At 34.8% G+C, this 26,765-nt stretch overlaps 1 protein-coding gene across 1 annotated transcript in view; it reads left to right on the top strand.

The window, feature by feature from the left end:
- The window catches only part of LOC150101877 (serine/threonine-protein kinase ATR-like), an 860,597-nt gene that overhangs the window by 782,599 nt on the left and 51,233 nt on the right, over nt 1–26,765 (top strand). Inside the window, exons 55-57 of the mRNA XM_090399924.1 lie at nt 5,789–5,946; nt 12,205–12,300; nt 23,990–24,143. Coding sequence (XP_090256050.1) covers nt 5,789–5,946; nt 12,205–12,300; nt 23,990–24,143 — 408 coding nt within the window. The remainder of the gene's footprint in view (nt 1–5,788; nt 5,947–12,204; nt 12,301–23,989; nt 24,144–26,765) is intronic.

Here is a 26,765-nt window from a genome sequence, read left to right as displayed (position 1 = left end):
GCACTACAATCTACATGGTTTGCTAAAGCTACTGACCAACTGTTATAACTATTAGCCTGACCTCTAGTGGGAAAAAAAAAAAAAAACCTTACTGCATCAAAGCTAGAGTCCTATTATTATTATCTATTAGGTTACAAAGTTAAATTAGGCTGGAGAGCAACATGTTTATAAAAAAAATTAATAATAATAAAGAAAATTACTTATATAAGTATACATATAAATTCCAACCAACTGGTATGGATAGTGGCCAATAAAAGCTGAAAAACTGCTTAGAGTCCTAAAGTCAGGATTGCTGTAAAATGTGGGCTGAATGTGTGCCATCCAAATTCTTGTGATTTTTATGACCATTATTGTTAAGATTAGGGTGGTTAATCAAAATTTCACAGGCTTCTTTAAATTTCCGTTCATACCAGGTTTTTGTATGATGTAAAGAACAAGTAATTTTCCAATCAATTTGATGTAGGGTGTTAAGAGCATGATCTCAGAGGCCTGCTTCACCAAAATTGTTAAATTCAATGTGTCGTTTGTGTTCTTTTTTACATATACGTCCAGTTTCCCCAATATAAGGTAAGTTACAGGTGCAATAGATGCAATAAATTTCAGGATGTGCCAGTGGGGTGAGAGCAAGGCCAGATTAAGACCCATAGAGGGCCTAAGCACTTAAAAGATTTTGGTGCCCCATATATATGTAATTCAAAATATAAACAATAATAAATCATAAAATAAATTTTTATTTTTCAAAATGAAACAAAACTTATAGTAAGATGGAAAATAATGTTTATTTTTGGATACTTCAACTTTATTTAGATTTGAAAAGTTTTCTCCTACTTTTTTTAATTGCAAAGTCTTTGATCAGATCCTCAAAATTAATCTTACATAACACATCTGCTTCTATACTTAGTAGAGATAAGGCATTCAACCTGCCTTGTTGCATAGTTCTGATGGGATTTTTAATATACTTCAACTGAGAAAATGAACGCTCAGCTGAGCAATTTGTGACCATTAATGTTAAAAATATACAAAAGGCAATGTCTACATTTGGAAAGGCACACTCAATATTGTCTTCTACAATTATTTTATAAAGTTCAGCATGACTGAACTTTATAAAATAAAGTTCAGTTTTTACATTTTACATTTTTTGTTTTTACATTTTTTGTTGCCCTGAACTTATGGTGCACATATGAGTGAAACTTCTGAAGCTCAGCTGAGAAATTAGTGTTCAAGTCCTCTGGATAAGCATCAATCGGCTTTTGACAACACTGAGAATACCTTTCAATTTCAGTAGATGATGAAGTCACTGAAGCAGCATTATGTGGCACATCACTTAGAAAAGAAAATCTCTCTGATATTTCTTTGTATATCTCTCCTCCTCTTCTCATCTCAGTTTCAAGTTTGTCAACAATTGTGTAAAAGGTGGTGATATGAAATTTATCTCTGGCATTCAGATATACTTCTGGAGCATCTCTGTCATTGGGTACCTTCTTTCTGATACGTTTGCGAGTTTGAGCTGCCTTGTAATCAACATCTGGTAGCACTCCTTTGTAGCTGCTTCATATCTTTCAAATTCATTCCGTGAAGTGCACAATTGTTCAGCTAATGATCCATATAGATCTGCACATGTTTTTAAGTTGACATCCTCATTCTGTAGCACTTGGCTTACTCCATGAAAATTTTGCAAAATCTCATCCCAAAAAATCAACATAAAAACGAATTCTAGCTCTTGCATTGCATTTGCAATATTATCTGCTTCTCTTCTAGTGTCTCCCTTTTGTGACTGGTCTTCGGCTATAGAGTCTAACGCTTCTAAAATTTGAAGGAAAGATTTCAAAATTGCTGCTGTTGCCATAGCATGTGCCTCCCATCTGGTATCAGAGAGGGATTTTAAGACATTTTCATTTCTAATACAACCTTTAAGAATTGTCCACTGGCTGGTTGAGGCTGAGAAAAAGGTATAGAGCAACTGCACTGTAGAGAAGAAATTAACTGCCTCTTGACAGCAACAGCACTTCGGCCTATCGAATTTAGTGAATGAGCTGCACAGGGCACATATATAGCAAACTTGTTTGTTTCTAAAATTTTTTGCTGCATCCTTTATAACGCCCAGACATGTTAGCAGCATTGTCATAAGACTGGCCCCTACATTTTGGAAAGTTTAGCTGACAAACTTTACCTAAGTACTGCAACACCTGATTTGCCATTTCCTCACTGGTATGACTTTTCATTTCCAGAAAGGTTAAAAAGCGTTCACCTTTTAAGTACCTAAGTACAACACTTAACTGGTCGATATGTGACAGATCTGATGTTGAATCAACTGACAAACTAAAATAACCAGAAGATTTTACTTCATCAACAATAAGCACGTGGACCTTTTGGGGCCATCAGTTGAATGAGTTTCTCACAGGCGGCTTTGGACAGATAAGAAGGATTTCCTTTGCCATATTTATTTCCATATTTTGCAATGTGACCTGCTAAAAATGGATCAAACTGACCTATGAGTTCAAGCAGCCCTAAAAAGTTCCCATTTCACAATGATCCAAATCTTTCTTCTGTTCCGTGAAAAGCCAAGTCACATTCAACTAACGTACGAATAACAGCTGTGACACGCCTCAGGATATGTTCCCAGTAATCACACTCTTCCTGAATTTGTTTCTCCAAATGTTGTCCCAACCCTACACCTTGTCTGCGAGTTAAGTATGTTAGTATAGAGTCTCGGTGAGTAGTGCTTTTTTCATTGATCAATTATAATAGTATTTCGCAATACTATTGTAATGTGAGAAAATAAAATTGTATGTGAGAAATACAATAGTATTTCTCACATTTTGTAACAAAATGTGAGAAATTTTTAGGAGCAAACAGTTTACAAACAAAACAATAAACTGATCCCGTTGATGGTGAATACAATAACCACTCTCTCTTGTATTCCTCGCCATTAGCTTTTGTCCCAATGAAAAGTTTCTGCAAACAGTATCTTACTGGTTTGCCACTACTGAAATGTCAGTAAGACTTGTCAAATGGCCCATTGTGGTGTTGACAATCACTGGGTCCACAAGCAGTCCAATAAGCCACATCATCAGCAGAGAAATCAAGCCACAACCCTGGCTCTTTTGCTATATTTACTTCATCTTTTGCAGACTGAATCATTTCACCACCATCACCATGGCCCACTAAACTTTCATTTTCAGCAATTATTTCAACCTCAGAATGTTGTGTAAAGCAACTTGCATCAACATTTGCAGTAGAGATATCAAGAGAATTTACAGACAAAGTGAGGTCAGTAGTGAGACATGTGCTAGATGAACCTGCTTGTGACACCTAGATGATTCCAACATCATCATATTTTGATGTTGAAGTGATGAAAGTGGTATTTGTGTCCACTTCTGATGACTGAGATTGGCTCTGATCAGGAATTGGTATATGATGTTGTGGAACTTGTGTGAAGAAATCAGTCAGCTTTGCCGTCTTGGAATCTAATTCCAAAGTTTCCTCTTGTTTCTTTTTTGATAGTTTTCGCTTTTGTGCACCACTTAACTGAATATGTTTCATCTTGGTTCTTGGAATCTGTTAAATACAGAAATAAAAAGATTATTTTGTTGAATATTAGTTACAGTTACACATAAAACAAATCACATACCGTGTGATTTTTATATTTGCTTCTGGAGCCTTTTATAAGACATAATTTATTAAAACAGACAGGAAAATAAAAAATAAAATGGTTACGTTAATTATAAAAAATTACCTCATTTGACGCAATGGTAGTGCCAGAAAGTGTCGTGAGCGATAATACGGCGTAAACGAACCGTCATGCATGTGGTTAGAGTTTTATTAGGCCTTCTACACATCATTATTTATTGAAACAGTAAGTAACAGTAAAAAAAGATAAAAACAATGAAAAACTAATTAAAAGTTAATTTAAATTAAATTCGTCATCAAACTAAAGCAGAAATTCTGTGGTGTCCCCTCTTTCCATGATGCCCTAAGCATGTGCTTATTTTGCTTAATGGTTAATTCAGCCCTGGGTGAGAGGATCCTTAGAGGAGTGGAATGTGTTTTTTAATTTTAAAGGTAGTTTAAATGTGGCATTAAGATTATAATGGTGTAGGATTCTCTTAATTTTTTCTGATAATCCTTTATATATGGAATAGCTGTGGTTTTACTGTAATATATAATAATATTTTTTAATAAAGTTTTATGAAGAATTTTATCAATAGTATTTTTGCTGTAGCCGTTATTTATAAATGTATTGCTAATAATTTGTAATTTTTGTTTAAGAGCTTGTTCATTAGAGCAAATTGTTTTAACTTTGTTTTTAAGTGTTAATGACTCCAAATTTTTGCAAAGGGTGGTGATATGAGTTAGCATATATATATATATTGGTTTATAATAAACTTTGGTAGTATCTACTGCCAGTCTTGGACGCGGGCAGTAGGGCTTTTTCCCGCCAGTTTATCTGGCGTTTTTCATCATGCAAGCAGGCAAACCGTCCCAGTGAACATATGCTTCTAAAGTGAAAAATATATCTCCCCCCCCTAGTGGCAGGCTAGGCGACAGGTCGGTTGGGAGTGGTACTAACAAGAAGTCGCATCTGAGTAACACACGGACCCTGCATAGGAAGCGGGAATAATGCGTAGTGAAAGAAGAAAGAGTTACTATTAATTACTATTAAACAGTAGTTGTTTCCATAATTTTCATGATGTATTCTGATTGCTGTGTAAGCATAAAGGAAAGGAATATGGAAGATGTTCTGCATGTTGTTGAATAATTCTAGAATGCCATGTAGTCAGTTGCTCATAACCAAATTTCCTGGTTAACCGTGTGACAGGTATTACATGATCAGTATGTATTTCTTTTACATACAACTTGTTTATTCTCTGCAAATGGCTTCTATAGTTGTATCCAACCTTTCTCAGCTGAGTGTTAGTGATGAAGAAAGCAGGTCTCACACACTAAATGGAAATTTTGAATAGTTATAACTAGCACATATCGCTGATGAAAATTCACAGTCACACTCATGCACTGAAATGTAATTTCAACAGCAGTTTATAGTAAATGTATGAGTAGGAATATTTGGTATTTATGAACTACTACCATGACTATCAGCCCCCCCCCCCCCCCCAACCTATTTTACAAATTCTGTCAGAGCAGTTTCCACAGCACAACAGACAGTGTCGTATTGCTTCCTATTCCACTTGCAATATCAAGTGATATTTGGACAGCCAGTTGATGAATAAAACAGAAGAAACAGACCAGTTTCATGGTCTTCTGAATCTCCCATTCTCCTCCTTATGTGCTTGTGCAAGCCATCTGGAGAGGAGCCCAACAATATAACATTTGTGACAAGCAATGGAATACTATTGAAACCCTTGGATGGTGATACATAATTTATCTGTTCTTCAGTGAACTAGGAATTCTTGTTACAGCAGGGCTCAGTATGTGTTGACTGTAATAGTGTACAGTTTAAATGCTTTTTGTAAACTATTTGTAACTGACCAGATGCTGTTTGTTCATGATTAATAAACTTTGGATTCACTATTGTGGTATTTGTTTACTTTTCTTTCCTCATATCTCCTGTTCTTACTAGCAAAATAGTTGCAGCCATAAGTTTGTATGAATTTTTGTAGCCAGCTCATTCATTTCAACATTGTGATATCTTTGATTTCAGTCATTTACACTATGAGGTTTAATGAGAATTGCTGTGTAAATCAGTGAATGCAATTAACTTTAATGTTCTGAATGTAATCATATTAAATACACATAAATGTTATATTAATGTTATATTTGTTTCTTTTAGGCTGTCATTCCACTAAATGAAGAATGTGGACTTATTGAATGGGTACCAAACCTTGCAGGCTTGCGTCAAATTTTAAATAAAATTTATAAAGAAAAAGGAATCTATACCAGTGCAAGAGAAGTTCGTAACATAATGCCCGAGTTAAAAACCCCTTTGGAGTAAGTTATTTTCCATTTCCTATATATTTTTTGTAATAATAATAAACTAGTTTGGAGTCATGTTTAATAGTGGAGAAGTATGCCTAATAATGTTATATCTGATTAGTCTGTTTGGTTTATTCATAAATGATGGCTTTGAATCCTTATAATCATAGAAATTATATAAGCTAGTCACACTATAGCAGTTTATCATCAAATAGTAAACATATGCTACCATTTCATCTTTCTAATTTGTGACATTTCTTTCTAATACATGATATATTTATTTCCTGTAGTATTTCTAATATATATATATACAGAGTCCATCAAAAAAATCTGTACACACTTCAATTAATACTAAATTTATACAGACATCAAGGGATGAATACAAGTTACCTTTGACTTCTACAATTACACGAGGTGCTCAAAGTAGTTACCATTAGCATCCAGACACTTATTATTATGATGAACTACTGCCCGTGCAATGTTTGCCAAAGTGTCCAGTGGGATTGCTGCACATGCCGTTTCAATTCCTTTCCAAAGGGCCACCAGTGTAGCTGTTTTTTTACGATACACTGCATCCTTTAGAGTCCCCCATAGATAGAAGTCCAAGGGTGTTAAATCAGGAGAACATGAGAACTCAACTGCACTTCTTCATCCTGTCCATTGTCCCTGCAAACTCTCATCGAAGTAAGCTCTGTGGTAGTCTGGTGTTGCGCCATCTTGTTGGAAGAGAAATTGATCGTTACCATAAAGTGCATGAATGGCAGGTAAAATGGATGTGCGTAGCATGTCTAGGTACACGACCAGTAACAGAACCTTCAAAGAAGAATGGTCCTATTTAACCCCTAGATGACAATCCACACCAGACATTGAGCCCCGATAAATTGACCGCCTTGTCCACATGAATGCCCAGATTTTCTGGAGCCCAGTAAACATAATTATGCTAATTCACTGTTCCTTTAAGCTTAAATTGTGCTTCATCAGAGCAAATCATCTTCCTCACAAACTCCTCATCTACCATGTGTTGAAACCACTCACAATACTGCATTCTTCAATCAGGATCGTCTTCATTCATTGCATGTAATAATCTTGGGATGTAAATTTTTCATGCTACTTTAAGAATGTGCTGTATGCTTGCACTGCTAACTCCTGTCTCATGTACACATTATATGATAGACTTCTGTGGCAAGCGTGTAAACTGTTTCAACACCAAGGAAGGAGGACTTGTTGCTGTGTGAGGCTTCTCGGATCTTTCCTTATATCCCTAAATTAAAATTGGTTTGAAAACCTTGTAATGTTGGTTTAGTAATTAGCTAATTTATCTCTTATTCCATTTAAATCTATTTAACTTACTCCTCATCTACACTATCTAGTTCCATATTTGCATCGATAACTAGACTCATTGAGTGAAAGGCAGGTAAATATTATGGGTGATTTCAACTATGGGAACATAGATTGGAAGGAGGAGAGGACACATGAGAGGAAGGAAGGAAATGGAATTTATGCAGTTATTAAGGGATAATTACCTGAGACATCATGTGATGGAATATACTAAGGGTTTGAGAACGCTCGATCTAGTAATTGCATCTGAAAATTTGTCCATAATGAATATGACCACATTGCTACCAGTTGGTGAGAGTGATCATGTGATCTTGACCTGGGAGGTAGCTAAATGTGTGGAATTTTCAGTTAAGACTGGGTATATGTGGAATTGTAGAGCTGGTAAGTATGAGAAGCTTAGGAGATTGCCTGGATATCTATAGTGCATAGGAAGTGGTAAAGGAGTGTTTGAGGGAAGCAATGGCAGACTGCACTTGACCTAGAGTCAAGAGAGTAAATCAAGTGGAAGTTAAATGGATGAATATCATCATTAAGCTGGAGCTGAAAAAAAAAAAAAAAACAATTGTGGAGGGAATTTAAGGAGAAAGGTGGCCTGCAGGCACTTGAACACTACAAGGCACAGGCCAGAAGGGTAACTAGTGTGGTAAGAAAGACAAAAGCAGATTACGAAAGGAAGTTAACAATGCAGGCTAAAGAGAATCCCAAACATTTCTTTCGATATGCTGCAAGTAAAAGAAAGAATGTATATCTCAGAATGATTTTAATAAATTCCGATGGTAGGGAGGTAACTGAATCAGTCAAAATAGTAGAAATACTATGTGAACACTTTGCAAGAGTATATCATTTAGGTAGTGATATTGCAGGAACGAGAGAGCCAAAGGCTTGTGTGAGAACTGAGGTAAATGAAATGGATGCATAGCATATTACAGAACCTTAATGCAAATACAGCTGTGGGATTGGATGGCATACCAGCTAGAGTATTACATGAAGTGGCGAGGGAATTGTCAGTGCCCTTGACCATATTGTTTAATCTAAGTCTCAGCTCTGGGTTTGTCCTGAGGGGGTGGAAAGAGGGGAAAATAGTTCCATTGCATAAAGGAAGCTCCAAAACTGATGTAGCTACCAACTGGTCAGCATATCAGGACTTGTCAAGCAAAATATAGGAATGGATAGATAGAAATGGGATTCTGTATGGGGGGGGGGGGTAGCATGGTTTTGTGAAGGGTAGGTCATGACTCAGTAACTTGCTCATGTTTTATAATACAGTGAAACCTGAGTTGGATAAAGGAAATGGGTTTACAGTGATACCGCTGGACTTTGCAAAGGCCTTTGACAGGATACCACATGGAATTATCAGTAAACTACGGTACATGGAGATGGATATAGGGTTGGTGAGATGGATAGGAGGGTGGTTGATGGAAAGATATCAGAGAGTAGTTTATTCAGGAGTAGAGTCCAAAAGAAGGCCTGTGACAAGTGGCATGCCACAGGGTTCTGTTCTTGGACTGCTACTGTTTAATTTGTTCATTAACAATATAGGAAAGGATCTGAGAAGAACTGTTCAGTTATTTGCCAATGATGCAAAATTGGGTAGACAACAGTTAACACAGATGATGTCAAAATGTTGCAGGATGATTTGAATAGATTGGCAGATTGGGCAAAGGAGAATGGATATCAGTTTAATGTAGCAAGGTGTAAGGTTATGCATTTTGGTGTGAAAAGAGTACCAACTGTATTCCAGAAAATTGACATTAATCTTTAACTTCCTATCCATTTAACATTCCCAGAGTCCTGGGAGTGTTAAATGGATAGGAAGTTAAAGTTTAGGGGCCACATAGGAAAAGTTGCTAAAGCAGTTCATCAGATCGCTTGGTTACTGAAGAATACTTTGATGCGCGGAGACAAGCAGGTTATTGTTCCTCTTTATCAAGCTTTGATAAGACTCCATCTTGACTACTGCATGCAGATTTGGGCGGCAGGGTTTCTTGGCGATGAGGAGAAGATGGAGAGGATCCAGAGAGAAGTGACCAAGATGAAAGCACGTCTTTGGAATACAAGAACAGGGTTGAAGATTTGTGGGTTACAGAAACTGGTTGATAGGTGGAAAATGAGTGATATGATTGAAACATACAAATTACTGAAGGGGTTTTACAGGATTAATACAGAGGAAATTTTTCAGAACAGGTATGATTGAGAACTAGGGGTCATCCATGGAAACTGAGTAAGAGTGTAGTTAGCAAGGGTGTTAGAACTATGTTTTTTGCTTGGAGAGTAGTGAATGAGTGGAATAGATTGCCAGAGTCTGTTGTGGGTTCCTTGACCGTGAATGAGTTCAAAACGAAGTATGATAAATACTGCGCAAATGTTGGATAATTCTTGATGTGATGTTTAGGGCCTCCCTTGGTGAGTGTAAGGATTCTTTGGAGTTTCCTGTAATAATAATACATTTAATTTGGCATTTCAATAAAAATGCAAAATAACTGAAATGTTTCATGTACTCCACTGAGAATGCAGTTTGTTTTCCATGTTCCTGCCCATTTTTATAATTTCATCATTTTATTGTTGAATTTTCATACTGAATTTGTTACACCAATTAGTCAGTTTAATTAAGATGCTAAAGACTTATTCTAGATTTGTTTAGAAATACATACGAGGGTGGTCTGAAAAATTCTTGGCCTCAAGCATAGATGGCAACACTATCGACACGAATTTTTTTTCCTAAGTTGGTACAACTTTCATGAGCATCCATGTGGAATTGAAAGTCATTCTATCAAGTAGTTTGTTTTATACACCTGTTGTGTCCCAATCTCTTTTACTGTTAATTTTGTGTTCTATGCTTCCGATCTTCCCTGAAGAGTCACATAGTACCTCCAAGACACAAAGTTCTTGAAATCTATCTTCTCATAGAGCTCTAGGAATATTTATTTATTTTTGCTGCACCACCTAAAACAGTTAGATTAAGTAAAGTTATCTTAACCAAGAAGTGATTTCAAGACGTACACAAGTGACTATTGATTTTCAGTCATGATCAGTGGTGTGTTGGTAAATTTTTAACAACTGGCTCGCTTTATGAAAAATTTGATTCTTCACAAAGTTTTATTGTATCTTCAGATGTCTTTGTTTCTGCTTGTTCAGATTTTGTCCTTTTAATGTTTAAGAAGTTTCATTTATTTCGTTTTTTCACCTAACGGCTATCCACTTTTTCGACCACAAAACTCTAATCCTGATTAAAATTATTTTAATTATTAAAAAAAAAGAAGAAAAAACCAAAATAAAAACATATATTAAAGAAAATTTTCCTATATTACCTACAACTTACCTATTATCAAATGAAATCCTGAACAAAAAAAATGTAACACTAATATTACCACTCGTAGTCGATCAAATGACCAGAGACTGTAGCCGTCGCAACGAATTTTTGTATTTATTGATAGTGTAACAATGTTGCATTTCCAAGAACTTAATGTTGCAAGTTCTTGGAAATTTGCTGGTGATGTCTTTTTTTTTGAGAAAGTAGTGAATGCAGTTTGATGAGCATTGCATTTTAAAGTTAGGATCGTCCATAGTGAATAATTGACTTTCTGAGGTCAGATGATGATGATGATGATAATAATCCTCTTCACTAATAGCTTATCTAAAATTCACAAAGTAGATCTGCCAGTCAAGACACTTCTGCCCTTCCTCTTTTTTGGGCATGGTGTTAAAACCATTTTCATATAATAAGCATTATATCAAAATGGTTTTATACTGCACCAAAAAATTCTCTTTGACTTTGTATACCCAAAAGGCGACCTAAAAGTTCCTTTACATCGAATTACCATAAATGTTATATTAGGTTTCTTTAACAGGAGAAGTAGTTTTCTTATATAGAGAAACTTGTGGAGTATTCATAACTATAAATTCACCCATATGCTACAGTAATTAACTTTTTAATAATATCTAAATATTTCGTCTTAAGTATCATAATACATCATCAGTACTGTTATAAACAACAATAGTAATTACATTCAAAAAACATTAATGCTCATGCTTACATTGGAATCCCTCTATGTATACAGGACTATTTTATACAGTTGAGGATAACTGATGATGTGTTATGATACTTAAGATGAAATATTTACATATTACTAAAAAGTTAATTACTGTGGCTTACATGTGAATTTATAGTTAGAAGTAGTGATGGATTACTAAAATGGTTCAAAAAAAGATGATTATTCAAAAATGATAATTAAATTTCAGTTGTTTTGTTTCTCTATAAAATAAATGAAATTGTAAGAAATCCTAATAGTAATAGAAATGATTTCTATCTCTGCCTTTCACAAAATTTGGTGAAAACTGCCACATAACAGTACTTGTGGGGGAGGAGTTTCTTTGTCATTGAGTGGCGACATAGTTCCAGACTAGTGGAGTCTGAAACTGAACTAGATGCATAGGCCAAGTGTGTGCAGTTAAATTTAGGATTCTTTTCTTTCTGCATAAATAGCAAAAGGACTTTTTCTCCTAGAATCTCAGGTGCTTCATCCTGCATAATATGCATACCAGCAGAAAAATTCATGCAGTTTACAGAAGTGATTACTCTTGTCTATTGTACTTAGTTGTTTAGGTGTAATCAAAACAACCAGACTGAAAATTCAAGCAAAGTTATCTCTAAGTTGAAATCGTTACATATAGTGTTAAGCCATAAATCAGTTATAAGTTCATTTATAGTTAATAAATTATTTATTAGCTTAATAATATGGAACATTGACCACTGCTTTATTATTTTAATTTCAGAAATCAGTATTTTTTTTTTAAAGTTAACTGAATCTTTATTTTCAAAGGCAAGAAGATTGAATTATTTTTTAGATTTATTATTGTTTCTGTAAAAAATTCGAATTATTTTTTATACAAGATTAATCTGAAAGCTCTTTTTTCTTTTAATCTCCCCTTTCTAAGGCAGAAACTGAATATTTTTAAGACAAAATTTCTACCTCGCTATCCTCCTGTATTTAGTGAATGGTTTTTAAAAACATTTACAGATCCTACAGCTTGGTAAGTAATTTTTGTTTTACTGTTGGCAATATAAAGAAATGCAAATTAGTATTTAAATTTAGCTTTACTGAATACTATATGTTGTTAGTAAAATATGTTTAGATTTTAAAATCCAGAAAAAGAAAGTCAAATCTCTTTCTGGTTGTTTTGGAATAGAAAACTTCGCTTAGTTTCCAAACAAGTTCACATCACATAATTGTACTTGGAAGTAAACTAGTAGAAGTACTACTCTAATATGCCAAACCATTGTAGTTAAGGGATAATATTGAACATCGACAACTGCTTTATTATTTTAATTTAATTTAATTTATTTAATTAATTTTCATAATTTCATTTCTTAGGGGACAACTCATGTAATGCATGCAGGTGAACAAGTGAAACTGAAAGAGAGAAACAAAGCAAGACCCGTAGTGTTAAATAGTGTATGTGTGTGTGTGCCACCTATTTGACTAGATTTGAATATTCATGGCCACTGGGGGTTGGTTATCTGAGGATGAGAAATTCCCACATGAGAAGCAGTTTAATGCATCAATATTTGCCAAGGTTAAGATAGCTTGTGAGAGCAGAGACAGATTCAAGAAATAATCTCTTATATTTGTGTTTGCTTTAGTGAAATAAGGTTATGTTTTTCAAGTGGATCCTGTGGCAGGTATGCAAGGCATGATATCCTGATGTTTACTTTCCTGCCTGTTTAGTAAGAAATAAGAAAGTAACCTGTTGTAAGAAAGATTGCAACTACAGGCTACTTGGTAAGCCCTAGTCAGATCCAGAGGTAGCTGGTCTTTGAGATAGAAAGAAGGATGGTTGGTGGATGTGTTTACTTATATATATATTTTTTTTTTTTGGGGGGGGGGGTTCTTTGAACAGTGAAAGTTCAAGGATCTGTCTGTAATCAGGATATCTAGGAAGGATAAAATGAAAATCCGTTACAGGAATTAACAGACAGCGTTGCTAAGGCGCTTTGTGATTATGGATTAAAGATCAGCATTCACAAACCAAACATGATATCTTTAGGCAAAAGCATATGAAAATTTTGGTTAATGATGAACAGTTGGAAGAAGTAGAAAGATTCACTTGATGTGTACAACACAGAGATGGCCAATCTAAACATGATATTAAAATATGCATTGCTGAAGTAACTGTCATCCTTCAGAGTTACAGCCCTTTGGAAGGATAATAAATACAGCTAACTATAATATTTTACCTCATCAACATCCTTGTTAACTCTGTCTTACTCTTTGGAGGTGAGAAAAGGCTATTGGCTTTCGAGATGAAGTGCTACAGAAAACTTTTGAAAATACCATACATGGCAGCATAACAAATGATGAGGTTAGAAGGAAAATGTGCTCCATTGTCAGAACACAGCTCTGGTAGTTGAGCCACATGGTAAGATCTGATGGTTTACCCAAAATAGCACCAGAGGGCTTGACTTCTGATAAAAATAAAAAACAGAATCACCTGGATAGATAATATTAGAAAATGGACAAATTCTGTGTTCTCCAACACTTCTAACATAGTCACTCCAGGTATTTAGAAACACCTAGAGTAACTAGGTTGGGACTGTCACCTTTATAGTGTCACCCATAGTCGACATAGAATATGAGTGAAGAAGGAAGAGTAGACTGTTGTTGGCTTTTTATTTCTAAAGTGAATTAGATAGATGCTGGCTGTTCAAATGAGAAAGAAAGTATATGAAGTATGTAGGCCATATGACCAAGTGGTGAACATGTCATCTGCATCATATAGCCAAGTGTCAGGTCTGAGTGGGACAGAGTTTAAGGCAGTGGTGGGATTCAAATAATTTAACAACCAGTTCGCTCCCTTAATGAACATTTTAAGTATAAAAAAAATGATATACCGAAAGGTAGTTTATTATTTCATACAGTTATAATAAATTTAGTTTAATCCTTTATCCAAGTGTGAGCAAACAAAGTTTGCATCAGATAGTATCTTCAGGACTGGGGTAAGGTGGTACAACACTGGGTAACTCGTTGCAAAGGTGGAGCAAGCTCACAACACTCCTATCTCAGTATCTCCCATAATCCAAAACACATCTCTTTGCAGATATGTATAATGTTATGCATTAAGGGGAGGGCCACTACCCAGACTAGTTTCGACCTTTATTGAGGTCTCTTCAGTGGGAGCCAGGCCCGAGTGGAGATACCAGGCAAAAGCATTAGCAAGGTCATCTCTACCTATAGGAGTTGCCAAATGGTGTGCCACCTTTTTTATTAAATTACTCTGGATTTAGAGAAAGATGTTGAAAGTTTATTTTTCACTTGGTTAGACTATAATAAATTTAGTTTAATCCTTATCCAAGTGTGAGCAAACAAAGTTGCACCTAAAAGTATCTTCTGGACTGGGGTAAGGTGGTACAACACCCGGAAACTCGTTGCAAAGGTGGAGCAAGCTCACAACACACCAATCTCCTTTCTATCTCTCCTATCTCCTTTCAGGTGCAAACTTTGTTTACTCACACTTGGATAAAGGATTAAACTAAATTTATTATAGTCTAGCCAAGTGAAAAATAAACTTTCAACATCTGTCTCTAAATCCAGAGTAATTGAATAAAAAGGTGGCACACCGTTTTGGCAACTCCTATAGGTAGAGATGACCTTGCTAATGCTTCTGCCTGGTATCTCCACTCGGGCCTCGCTCCCACTGAAGAGACCTCAATAAAGGTCAAAACTAGTCTGGGTAGTGGCCCTCCCATTAATGCATAACATTATATATATCCGTAAGATGTGTTTTGGATTATGGGAGATACTGAGATAGAAGTGTTATGAGCTTGCTCCACCTTTGCAATGAGTTGCCCGGTGTTGTACCACCTTACCCCAGTCCTGAAGATATTTTCAGGTGCAAACTTTGTTTGCTCACACTTTGATAAAGGATTAAACTAAATTTATTATAGTCTAACCAAGTGAAAAACAAACTTTCTTCATACAATTAATACTTAAATAAGAACAATAAAAGAGGTACACAAAACTAGATTATGTTATAAGAAAGAGTTATACTGCAATCCCTTGATTAGTTCGCGTAATGCGTTCTTTAAAACAGGCTCATTAATCGAATATATATATATATTACATAATAACCTATTATTATTATTATTGTTCCGGGAAACTCCAAGGAGTCGACAGACTCATCGAGGGAGGCCCTAACATCAGGTCAAGAACAACTATTCAACATTCACACAGTATCTATCATATCTTGCCTTGAACTCATTCATGGTCGTAGCACCCACAACAGACTCTGGAAGCTTATTCCACTCATTCACCACTCTCCAAGTAAAAAACCTAGCTCTAACACCCTTGTGAACCACGCCCTTGCCCAGCTTCCATGCATGGCCCCTAGTCCTCCCACCACCAGTCATATTTTCAAAAATATCTTCTGGATCAATCTTATAAAAACCCTTCAGTAATTTGAATGTCACAATCATATCACCCCTCCTTCGCCTATCATCCAATTTCTGCAACCCTCAAATCCTCAACCTATTCTCATAAGGTTCATTCCACAGTCCTGCTATCATCTTGGTCACTCGTCTCTGGACCCTCTCCACTTCCTCCCCATCATGAAGAAACCCTGGTGCCCATAACTGGGCACAGAAGTCCAGATCAAGGCTCGATACAGAGGAACAACAACTTGTTTGTCTCTGCATGTTCACTGTAGGAGCAGGATCCCATTCCTTGTAGACTGATTAGACTAATAGTCATTGTGTTTGATATATTAGAAACAGTTAGGCGATTCTCTTCTCTGAAACCTATGGGAAACAGTATAATTCGTTCGTCAGATTTCTTTTTTTGTATGTCTCAGGGCCTAGTTAAAGGAAAACCATGAAGCTGAAAGACAGTAAAACATATTCAGAATATAAATTTTATTATTCTACTTCTTAACAAACAATTGAGCTAACATAGTTTGGCGGGCATTTTGTTTCTTTTTTTCATACAACCGACAGTATGGCTCTATTGCCTTTTCTACTCTTTAGCAAATTTTACTGCTTCTCTCTTCATCATTAAAGCTTGGAAAAAATACTTTAAAATAAAAAAAAAAGTAAGGAAAACACACTCATATAACATTGGAAAGGAGGCACGATATACAACCATCAAAGCGCTATTTTTTAAAATGTTTTCCACGAAATCTCGATAATCATTAATATCAATTTGGTAATTAAAAATGTCATTAAATACGAGCAATTGTTCTTCAGCTGCTTTAAATGAAACTAGTACTTCTTCAATATTCCAGTAATCTGGCTGCAAAAAATTGAGAAATTGTAATTTATTCCTATCTTGAAATTGGCTACAAATTGCTTTTAAATATTCACAATCCATTAGTCTTTTTTTTTCAAATTCGTTACGATGTTTTCTAAAAGTCTTTCCCGAGGAAGATCGAAAAATCAATGATTTTCTACAAATTTTATATTTTTGAAGGTTTCTGAAGTAATTAATTCATCAACTTTTTTTTTGTATGGACCCTTTTCCTTTCCAAGCATTTGAAATGCTTTAATAGATCTTATCACAAGTTTTTCAGCCTTCATTATGTCTATATTTCTTGCTTGCAGTGCATTTGAAAGAAGAGAAATTTCTTTTAAAATATCAATCATCAATGACAAATGAGTTATAAAATTTATATTTTCAAGACGGGCAGTGATACCTAAGTACTTTTTATTTGAATAAAAATAGTGATGTAGTGCTGGATAAGCACTGTAGTTTAAGGTCAACCCTAGGTTGACCTTAAACTGCAGGCAGCCCATCTTGGTCCCAAAACTTTACCAATCTTTATAATTTCAATTCCAAGTTGTTCAGATATATTTGAAAGTTCAGTTTGGTTCTTATTGGATTGATGAAAAATAGTATATATCTTATCAATAAATATTTTAAAATGATTTACTTGCTCTATTTCCTTTATCGAAAATCATCTAAAACAAGATGGAGGCGATGGTTTAAACAGTGCCATATTATTATGTTTGGAAACTCTTTTGCAATCCTAGTGCTCACTCCAGATTTTCTCCCAAGCATAACGCTGGCACCATCAGAGCAAAATCCTATTAAATTTTTTTCTAGGTAGTTCTTAGTAAGCCCAACATTATTTAAACTTTCCATAACTGAAGAACATATTGTCTCTGCATCTTGTTTTTCCAATTCAACTAGTTCAACGAAAATTGTTGGTGATGTAACTGAATCCTCAACTTTTAAGAAAAGTATAATAACTGGTTTGCAGGATATCGATGAAGCTTTGTCAATAATCAAACATTCTTTCAGATTATTTTCAATAATTTTATTAAATATTTCTTTTTTAATTTCCTTTGCAATGAAATCAACTACTTTCACAACAGTTTTACAAGAATGTAATCCTATTCTCATATATAATCCATTTTTAATTTGCACCTCTATCTCATCTTCTATGTCTGAAAACGGTTTACATCTTTTTGCCAGGCTGTAAACTGTATTAAATACTCTACAAGACCAGGCATGTCCCCTGGGTGGCGGATGGGGGAAACCCAAATGGGTTGCTCTGATTAAAGAATAAAGTGCTGTGGACCAAAGGATGTAGCAGAGGCATGGCAAGCTGGCTACATTATTATGCCAATAACTTTCATGAGCAGGAGAAAGTCTACAAACCAAGATAGTGCTACTGTATACGGGACAACCGACGCGCCTACTCGAAGACCACATAGAGTAGGTGAGAAATCAGCAATGTGGTCAGATGTGAAACATGTAGCCACCCTCAACATAAGATCACTATACCGACCTGGAAAATTGCAACTAGTCCAGGAAAATTTAAAAAGACTGAAATGGAGTATTTTAGGTTTATCAGAGACACATTGGTGCAGAGATGGATTCATGGATTTACCAGAAGGAAGACTGTACTTCTCAGGAAGAAAAGATAACATACACAGTGAAGGAGTTGCATTATTAATTGAAAAGAAACTTACACATTCAGTAATTGAAATAAACCCAGTGTCTCCTAGAATAATAACAGCCAAACTTCAAGCAAAAGAAAAAGGTCAAACAATTAAAATAATCCAAATATATGCACCAGACAGTAACCATTCAGAGGAAGAAATAGAAAATTTCTATGAAGAACTACAACAGGAAATAAATAATCCCAAAAATAGAGAACTCATGATAGTGATGGGAGATTTTAATGCTAAAATAGGACAGTTCACAGCAGACAAAAAAGATGTGATCGGAAAATTTGGATATGGAGAGCTTAACGACAGAGGAGAACAATTACTCCACTTCTGTAAAGCAAACGATCTAATGATTACAAACACATTGTTCTCATCAACATTGTTCTATCAACGCCCTAATAATAAATATACATGGACATCCCCAGATGGTAATATAAAGAACTGCATAGATTATATCATCATAAACAAACAATGGAAAAGATCAGTAAATAATGTACGAACATTAAGAAGTTTTGATTTTGACACTGATGACGAAATATTAACTGCCAAAGTGAAGATAAAATTCAACAGGAAAAATAATATCAGAAAAAAGAAAACATCAACCTATCAAAACTAAAAGATAGCTCAAACAGAAGTCGATTTTTAGAACAGATGTGCTTGAAATTAAAACCCTCCATCTTCCAGAACAGCGGAAAATACTGGGAAGAAAGAAAAGAAACAGTGTTATCAATTGCAAAAGACACTCTAGGTTCCAAACCCAAAATAAACAATGGATAACCCAAGAAATCATAGCTACCATAGAAGAGAAAAGAGAGGCCAAGATACTTGTAAACCAATGAAACAATGAAGAGAATAGACAAAAATACAGAGCACTAAAAAATAAAGTTGATAACCTATGCAAAAAAGCCAAAGAAAAATGGTTAGAAGAAAAAGCTAAGAAATGCCAAGAAGCATACCAACAAAACAACCTAAAAGTCTTCCATGATACTGTAAGAGAAATTACAAAGGAATTTTCAACAAAAGCAGTAACAATGATAAACAACAAGATGACTGAAACTAGGAATATTGAATATATAAGAAAAATCTGGTCAAACCATTTTAGGACTATCTTCCACCAAGGAAACAAAACTACAATGCCAACAATAGAAGAAAATAATGATCACCCAAAATTTTTACAAGAAGAAGTTAGATATGCAATAAAACAGATGAAAAACAATAAAGCACCAGGCATTGATACTATCCCTACTGTACTGTGGTCATATGGAGGCAGCATATCAATAGAATATTTAATAACCTTATTCAATAAAATACTACAAACAGGAGAGATCCCAGATGACTGGAGAACTGGAAAGATCATCCCAATATACAAGAAAGGAGACAAAAGAGACTGCAGAAATTACAGACCAATCAATTTACTCCCTCACAACTATAAAATATTCATAAGAATTATACAAAATAGATTAAAAAACACCTATGAAGAAATGATAGGTATAGAACAAGCTGGTTTTCGAGGAAACTATTCAACAGTAGACCAAATTTTCACATTGCAATTGCACCAACTAGCAGAGCTCAGCTGGGAAGACCATAAAGAACTATATTGTTGTTTTGTTGACTTTAAACAAGCTTTCAATAACATCAACAGAGAAATCCTTCTTAAAATTCTACTAGAAAAAGCAATAGACAAATATATAATACAGTCTCTGATAAAATATTACTCTAAGACAAATGCAATAATTAAAAAGGACACACTCACAACAGAACCCATAGAGATCCAAAAAGGAGTAATGCAAGGATGCCTATTATCCTCATGCCTATTCAACATATATCTAGAAGAAGTTGTAAAGAAGGCAATAGACAATGAGCCTGGAATCAATGTCAATGGTTTAAACATAAATAATATCAAATATGCAGATGATCTCGTCCTTCTTGCAAGAACCCCAAATGAACTACAAAAGTTGATCAACAAGCTAAACGAAACCTGTAAAACATATGACATGACAATAAATATACAAAAGACAAAAGTGATGAAAATAGGGAGGAACAGAACTACCATCTCAGCCACCCTAAATGGAGAACAAGTAGATAACTTCATATACCTTGGATCAAAACTAACAGAAACAATAGATGAGCTCAAAACAATCAAACACAGAATAGCGATAGGATGGACCACCATGGGAAAATTACAGAAAATCTGGAAAACAAACAAGATATCTAAGCAAGCCAAAATCAAATTATATGAAGCAATAATTATACCGACAGTCATCTATGGAGCAGAAGCTTGGACAGTTAAAAAAAGAGAGGAGAAAAAACTGCTGGCATTTGAAATGAAATGCTTAAGACAAATAAATAGAACAAGTTGGATAGAAAAGAAAACAAGCATCACAGTCAGACAAGAACTATTGTATAAAAAGACAATAATAGAAAAAATTAGAAAACAACAACTGAGATGGTTTGGACACACTGTACGCATGGACGCAGACAGACTTCCTAACGTTCTAATTAATACTTTTCCAACTGAAAAAAGAAGACCCGGAAGACCAAGAATTACCTGGCTGAAATTAATAAAGAACATCTCGGGATGCAGAACATATAAGGAACTTTTTCAAACAGCAAGGAATAGAGAAGACTGGAAGATCCTGCTCAAGAGAAGACTCAACCCATCTTAGACGGAAGAGAAGAAGATATCTATTACTTTTGTTATTGAATCCTGCTCACATTGTTTTAAGTTCTCTTTACAAATGTTATGAACTTTTGATGACAAATGCTCTTTCATTTTTTCTTTAGAGAAGTTTGTTGCATTTATTTATTTTTCCCTGATGTCTCAATCTGAAAACATTTCCATTCTTTTGACACACGAACACTTTTCTCTTTTATAAAGTCATATTTTGCACAATACTCGCAACCTAACTTTTTGTTAGAAATTACCAGTCCATCATATTTTTCTTCAAAATTTTTATATTGTTGCACTGTCCAGCATTCAGGAAGATTATTTTCAATTTTGGAGTTGTTATCATTTTTTATTTCAATAATTGACGTGCTGCTTTTTTCAAATTGGAGTGGTTGTGCTTGTGACTGTTTTGTACCATCCAATTCCAGTTCTGATACAACACCGATTTTGGTTTCTTATTGAAAAAATCTGTCAAACTTTGTTGCATTTTCATCATATAAACAAAGCACTGTGCTTATAGTATTGATAAACATTCAGTCAGAACATACATTTCTTCATTTTATTGATACTAAACAAAAATTTCTTGCTGAATTAATAAAGGCTATGCAGATTAAATACGATAGAATAACGTGTATGACAAACCTGTTTGTCACGGGAAAGTTTACCGATCAGGGAACACCATCGCACTCATAATATCTTGTGGGAATTTGGGGCGTAACACAAAGCTGAAACAAATGACAGCATGTCACCCCTCCTTGTTTGGCACTTTTTCTCTTTGTTATGTGTTTGTTTACAAGTAACAAACGCAAGGGAATAAAAATTTAGTATTTCATCAAAGGTATAACGAGTTTTATTAAATGAATAAATAAATATTACAAGCATAGTTCCGTCTAATTTTTTTCACCTATGGATGAAATGAACATTACTACGGGTGCTTAGAATACGCTGTTGCGCAGATGAACATTAAAAAAGAGTAAGGAATGTAAATTTGTGATTTCCACATTGGGCAGCTGTCAAGGCACCCACCTTAAAGAGAGCCCTGATTACAAGTGCCATTTTAACAACCGGTTTGCTGAACTCAACAAAAAATTAGGTATCGGTTCTGCCGAATCAGCTGAATCCCACCACTGGTTTAAGGCATGCTCTTCCAACTTCTCCACAAAGGCCTGCTTAGATTGGTAGGGGATAGGAAGAGCAGAGAGCATTTCTAGATCCTTTATATTTGTAGAATAGGGGATAGGAAGAGCAGAGAACATTTCTAGATCCTTTATTTGTTTGTAGAATTTGTCTTGTTGAATAGTATGAGTTTATGATTGAACATATTGGGAGGAAATTCAGCTTGCAAATTAGGTCAGAGGTGTCATATTCAATATCTCCCTTTTCGTGTTGGGGAATAAAGAGGCAACATCAAAGCTGACCATTAAGTCAGTGTTGTGGAGGATGAGATTTTCTGTGCTGCACTTAAAGTGAGCAGAGTTCTTTATACATGAAGGGGTATTATTATGAGAGAACACTTTGACTAAGTGTTTGACTGGTTTGTAGGCAGGCAAATCTGTGCCATTCATAATTGGGCATAATGGCACATTTTCTTTCAGTTTTAGGCAGCCTATATATTGAGGGAAAGGGGGGGGGGAGGGATCTGGAATTATAAGGTTTTAATTTGTTTGTGTCTTTCAGTGACCAGGAAGTGACATTTATCAGAAGTAGGTGAATGGTTTTCTGATAGTAGTTTAACAGGTCATAGGCGGATCGGTCTTCTTAGAAGGGTTGCTACTCAAATTACATTCTTAAAAATGAGTGAAATCTAAGTGGTTGCAGACTAGACTACAGTTGCATAGCCCTTATCCACTTTCATGACCTTCATTTTTTTTTCATTTTTAAGTTTTAATAAAGCCATAAATTATCTCCAAAATTCGGGATTGGTTGATAAGTCAAAAATAGGAATATGATAGAAATATTTAAGTTTTAAAATGGTTTTATAGAATTAATACAGAGTAAATTGATTAGCCCTTGTCTAGATGGACAGAATAAGAAGTCATCCCTGAAAACTGAATAAGCAATGAGTGAGGTCTCAGAGACTACATTATTTGCTTGGTGAGTGATGAATGAATGGAATGGATTGTGAATGATTTGTTGGTGAAAATGTACTCAAGAAGAAGAAGAGAGATATAGTAAATATCATTATCATGTTGGATAGATTGCAGTCAGGCTTTGGACTCTGTTCTATGGAGATTCCCATGCAAAATAATAATATTTATGTGAACACTAAGAGATTGAATATCAAATAATTAATGAAAATTCTTTAAAATGTTTTGTATATGTAACATTACTGTGTGGCTGTTTGTTGTGGTTACCAGTCTTGTGCATACAACTTTTTTCTATATTCAATTTCTGATTGTCTAGAGAGAATATACTGGAATTCAGTATATTCCATCTAGACATTTACCCAAAACAGCACCAGAAGAAAAATTGCAAGGAAGTTTTTTGTGGCATGCATTTATCGTTTGTATAAATAATATTCTCGTTATGTGGGATTCCCATTGTTCAATCTTTATCATAAATGCTCCTTATGTTTTTCTAAAAGTTATAAGAAATTTGTAAGCATTTTGTCATTTACTAGTATATCCTATAACAGCTTAATTGTAGGAATACTGGGCATAATATTTTCTCTGTATTTCTGTTGTATACTTGACTTCAATAACTGCAGTTCATGGCTAGATTGATGCATTGATTGCCGAGGACTATATATATAAAAGCCTATATAGGCTGTGCATATATACACATGCACAGTCCTCAGCAATCAATGTATCAAGCTAGCCATGAACTGCCGTCATAGATTTCAAAGGCTCTACCTTGGGCATATGCGTAATGCTTTATTGAGTTAGTTGATTCATCATTTTAGTCAACAGCTATGATTCTCAGAATGTCTTTTGAACAACTTTACTTCTGCATGCCACAAAAAACTTTTTTTTGCAATTTTTCTTCCAATTATGTAACTTTGATATCTGTATTCATTTAGTAAATTTATAAGTGCATTTTTGAGACAACTCGGGTTTTCTTGTCCCATGCAGAATAAAACTCCTTGGAATTTGTTTTATTTTTCTCTTTAGGTACATGGCTAGACTTGCTTATGCTCGTACTACAGCAGTGATAAGTGTGGTAGGTTATATTTTAGGATTGGGAGATAGACATGGTGAAAACATTCTGTTTGACTCCAGCAATGGTGACACTGTCCATGTGGATTTTAACTGCCTCTTCAATAAGGTAGTACATATTCTTTGATGTTCTCTATCTGATGATGATGATTTTCTCTGAACAAGAAAAATAATAATTTAAGTAAAATATATTTGTAGTCATTATATATTAATGAAATTCTTAGAAAATCTTAATATTCAGTACAATCTTTTGTGGCATTGCTATTTACTGATTTGTTTATTTGCAAATAATTTTTTGATACCTGCTTTATGGATCATGAAAGTTACCTTGATTAATTGCATTTCTAGCCAAATCTCCAACTCTCGCTGTTAAATTTACTCATCATCATCAAATTCCTGATATGTACCCACAGGGGGGGGGAGTCCTATAGAATAATTATGATAGTACTACATGAAAAAATTACACCATTACTAACTTCCATTCAAAAATTTTCTTCCAAATTAATCTATCTGTCAAGATTCCAATATTATCAGATCTTATATTTCTATCTCTTAGGGTGCTTTTTACTGTATCAATCCATCTCTTGGTCTTTTTCCTGCCATCCTGGCAAAGAACACTTGTTTTTGCTGATCTTTCCTCTCCCATTCTGTTTAAGTGACCATACCACCTAAGATTAGCTCTACTAATGCATTCCTGAATACTAACAATAGCTAACTCTTTCCTAATATCCTCATTTTTAATGTGATACTGCCATTAATCATTCTCAGAACCCTCATATCAAAGGTCTTCAGTCTTTGAGCAAGTGTTTTATTTTTAACCTAGCTCTCAGATCCATAAGTTAAAATTCGTTTGAACACCATTTTGTATACAGCTAATTTAGTGTTTTGACTAGTTTCTTTCTTATTCCATACAAATTTATTCAGCTCACCTACCACAACAGAGCTTTACTAATTCTGTTGTCTATTTCCATATTTAATTTACCATCTTCACTAAAAAGATTTCAGCCTAAACAGCTGAAATGTTTTCTTGGTTTTGTAGGTTCACCATTCAGGATACAGTTGATGTTTTCAATGTTTCTGCCTATTTTCATTGTCTTTGTCTTTTTATTGCTGATTTTCATACCAAATTTATTACAACAGTTATTCAATTTAGCCTGCATAAAGTACTGAGCTAATATTAACAGCATCAATTTTGATATCAGATTTCATACCACTTTCCTTTATAATGTGATCCATATAGATAATGAATAAGTAAGTAGAGACTATGTATTACTTGATAAAATGTCCCATTTACATCATATAACAGTAACACTTTGAAGAACTTTCCTCTTGGCATCTGGTCATATGCCTTTTCCAGATCAACAAAACTTAAATATAAATTCTTGTTATATTTCCATAATTTCTCAACTATTTGTTCATAAAGAGTGAAATTCTGATCCTGACAACCTCTATTGGGCCTGAATCCAGCTTGTTCTTCACGAAGCCTCCCTCTCATAATTTCTCTTAGCATTTCTCAAGTACACTTGCATAAATCTTACCAGGAACACTTAGTATGGAAATATCTCTGTAATTCTCACATTCAATTTTATTTTCCTTTTTATAGATGGATACTATGAGAGCTCTCCTCCAATCATCTGGAATTTGACTCTCTGACCAGGCTTTCTGAAGTATGCAGTGCAGCCTCTGTAAAACTTTTATACCTCTGTATTTGAGCATTTCTGTCCATTAAATTCACTTCCTATTTTTAATCCCCCCCCCCACCTTTCTGGTAATTTTTAAATGTACAATAAAGTAAGTCAGGTATAATAAAAGTCTTTTATAACAAGAGTTCACAGTAGTCAGGAAAAAGGTGTTTATAATGAATGCTTATTATAGCTGATCTTCTTCCTTCTACGTGTTAGGCTTACTGGCTGTCTTAAGAAGAGCTATATTAAGCTCTTCTAAGTCATACCCATCACGAGGATAAGGTGACTAGCCCTATGCCTCCATATATTCTATGGCTGTAGCTGCGTGTGTTCACAGGGCTGGTTTGCCTGCCTGTGGAAGGAAAATCCCCAGATAAACTGGGGAGAAAAATCCTGCTGTCCATGTCCAAGACCGGCTTACTTGGCTGTGACTGAGAAAGATCCTTAAGCTCCTCATGTCGTTGACAAGAATCGAACCCAGGACACTCCTTTCCCGGGCATATGGTTGCAAAGTGCATAGCCACTAAATTATGTATTATTTATGTATTAAAGATTTTAATACATAAAATGATTTTCAGAAAAAATATAATTATATTATTATAATTACGGCTATTATAGCCTATTTTTGTTTAGGAGTATCTCTTATTTTAAATACATTGGCTATTATTACTCAAAAAAGGGGTATATATATTTTAGGGCATTATGGGTGAGTATAGAAGGCAATTATAGCAGAATAAAAGAGGTGGAAAAATTTTGTACATAGCTTGTTTGAATACTAGGATGTCTTCCAATTTCATGATCCTGCTGAAGATTGTTTATAACAAGGGGGGGGGGGGGATGGATGCAGGAAAAATAAATTTGGAAACCCAGTTTTGTGTTTAAAAAAAAAATATATATACATACGCTATTGTGTTTAGGGGTGCATATTGAGGGGGGGGAGAAGGGGAAGGGTTTACTTATGGGGAAACTGCGGCAGGGGAGAGCATTAACGAGGTGTGGACCGTTTCGGTCGACTGACCATCATCGGAACATTTTCAGAATGAGTG

The sequence above is a fragment of the Typopeltis vanoorti genome, chromosome 11 (genome assembly GCF_054136105.1).
Source record: "Typopeltis vanoorti isolate ZY-2024b chromosome 11, IOZ_Tvanoo_1.0, whole genome shotgun sequence".
Taxonomy (NCBI): domain Eukaryota; kingdom Metazoa; phylum Arthropoda; class Arachnida; order Uropygi; family Thelyphonidae; genus Typopeltis; species Typopeltis vanoorti.
The sequence above is the reverse complement of the archived record's forward strand: the minus strand, read 5'-3'. Positions and strand labels throughout refer to the sequence as shown.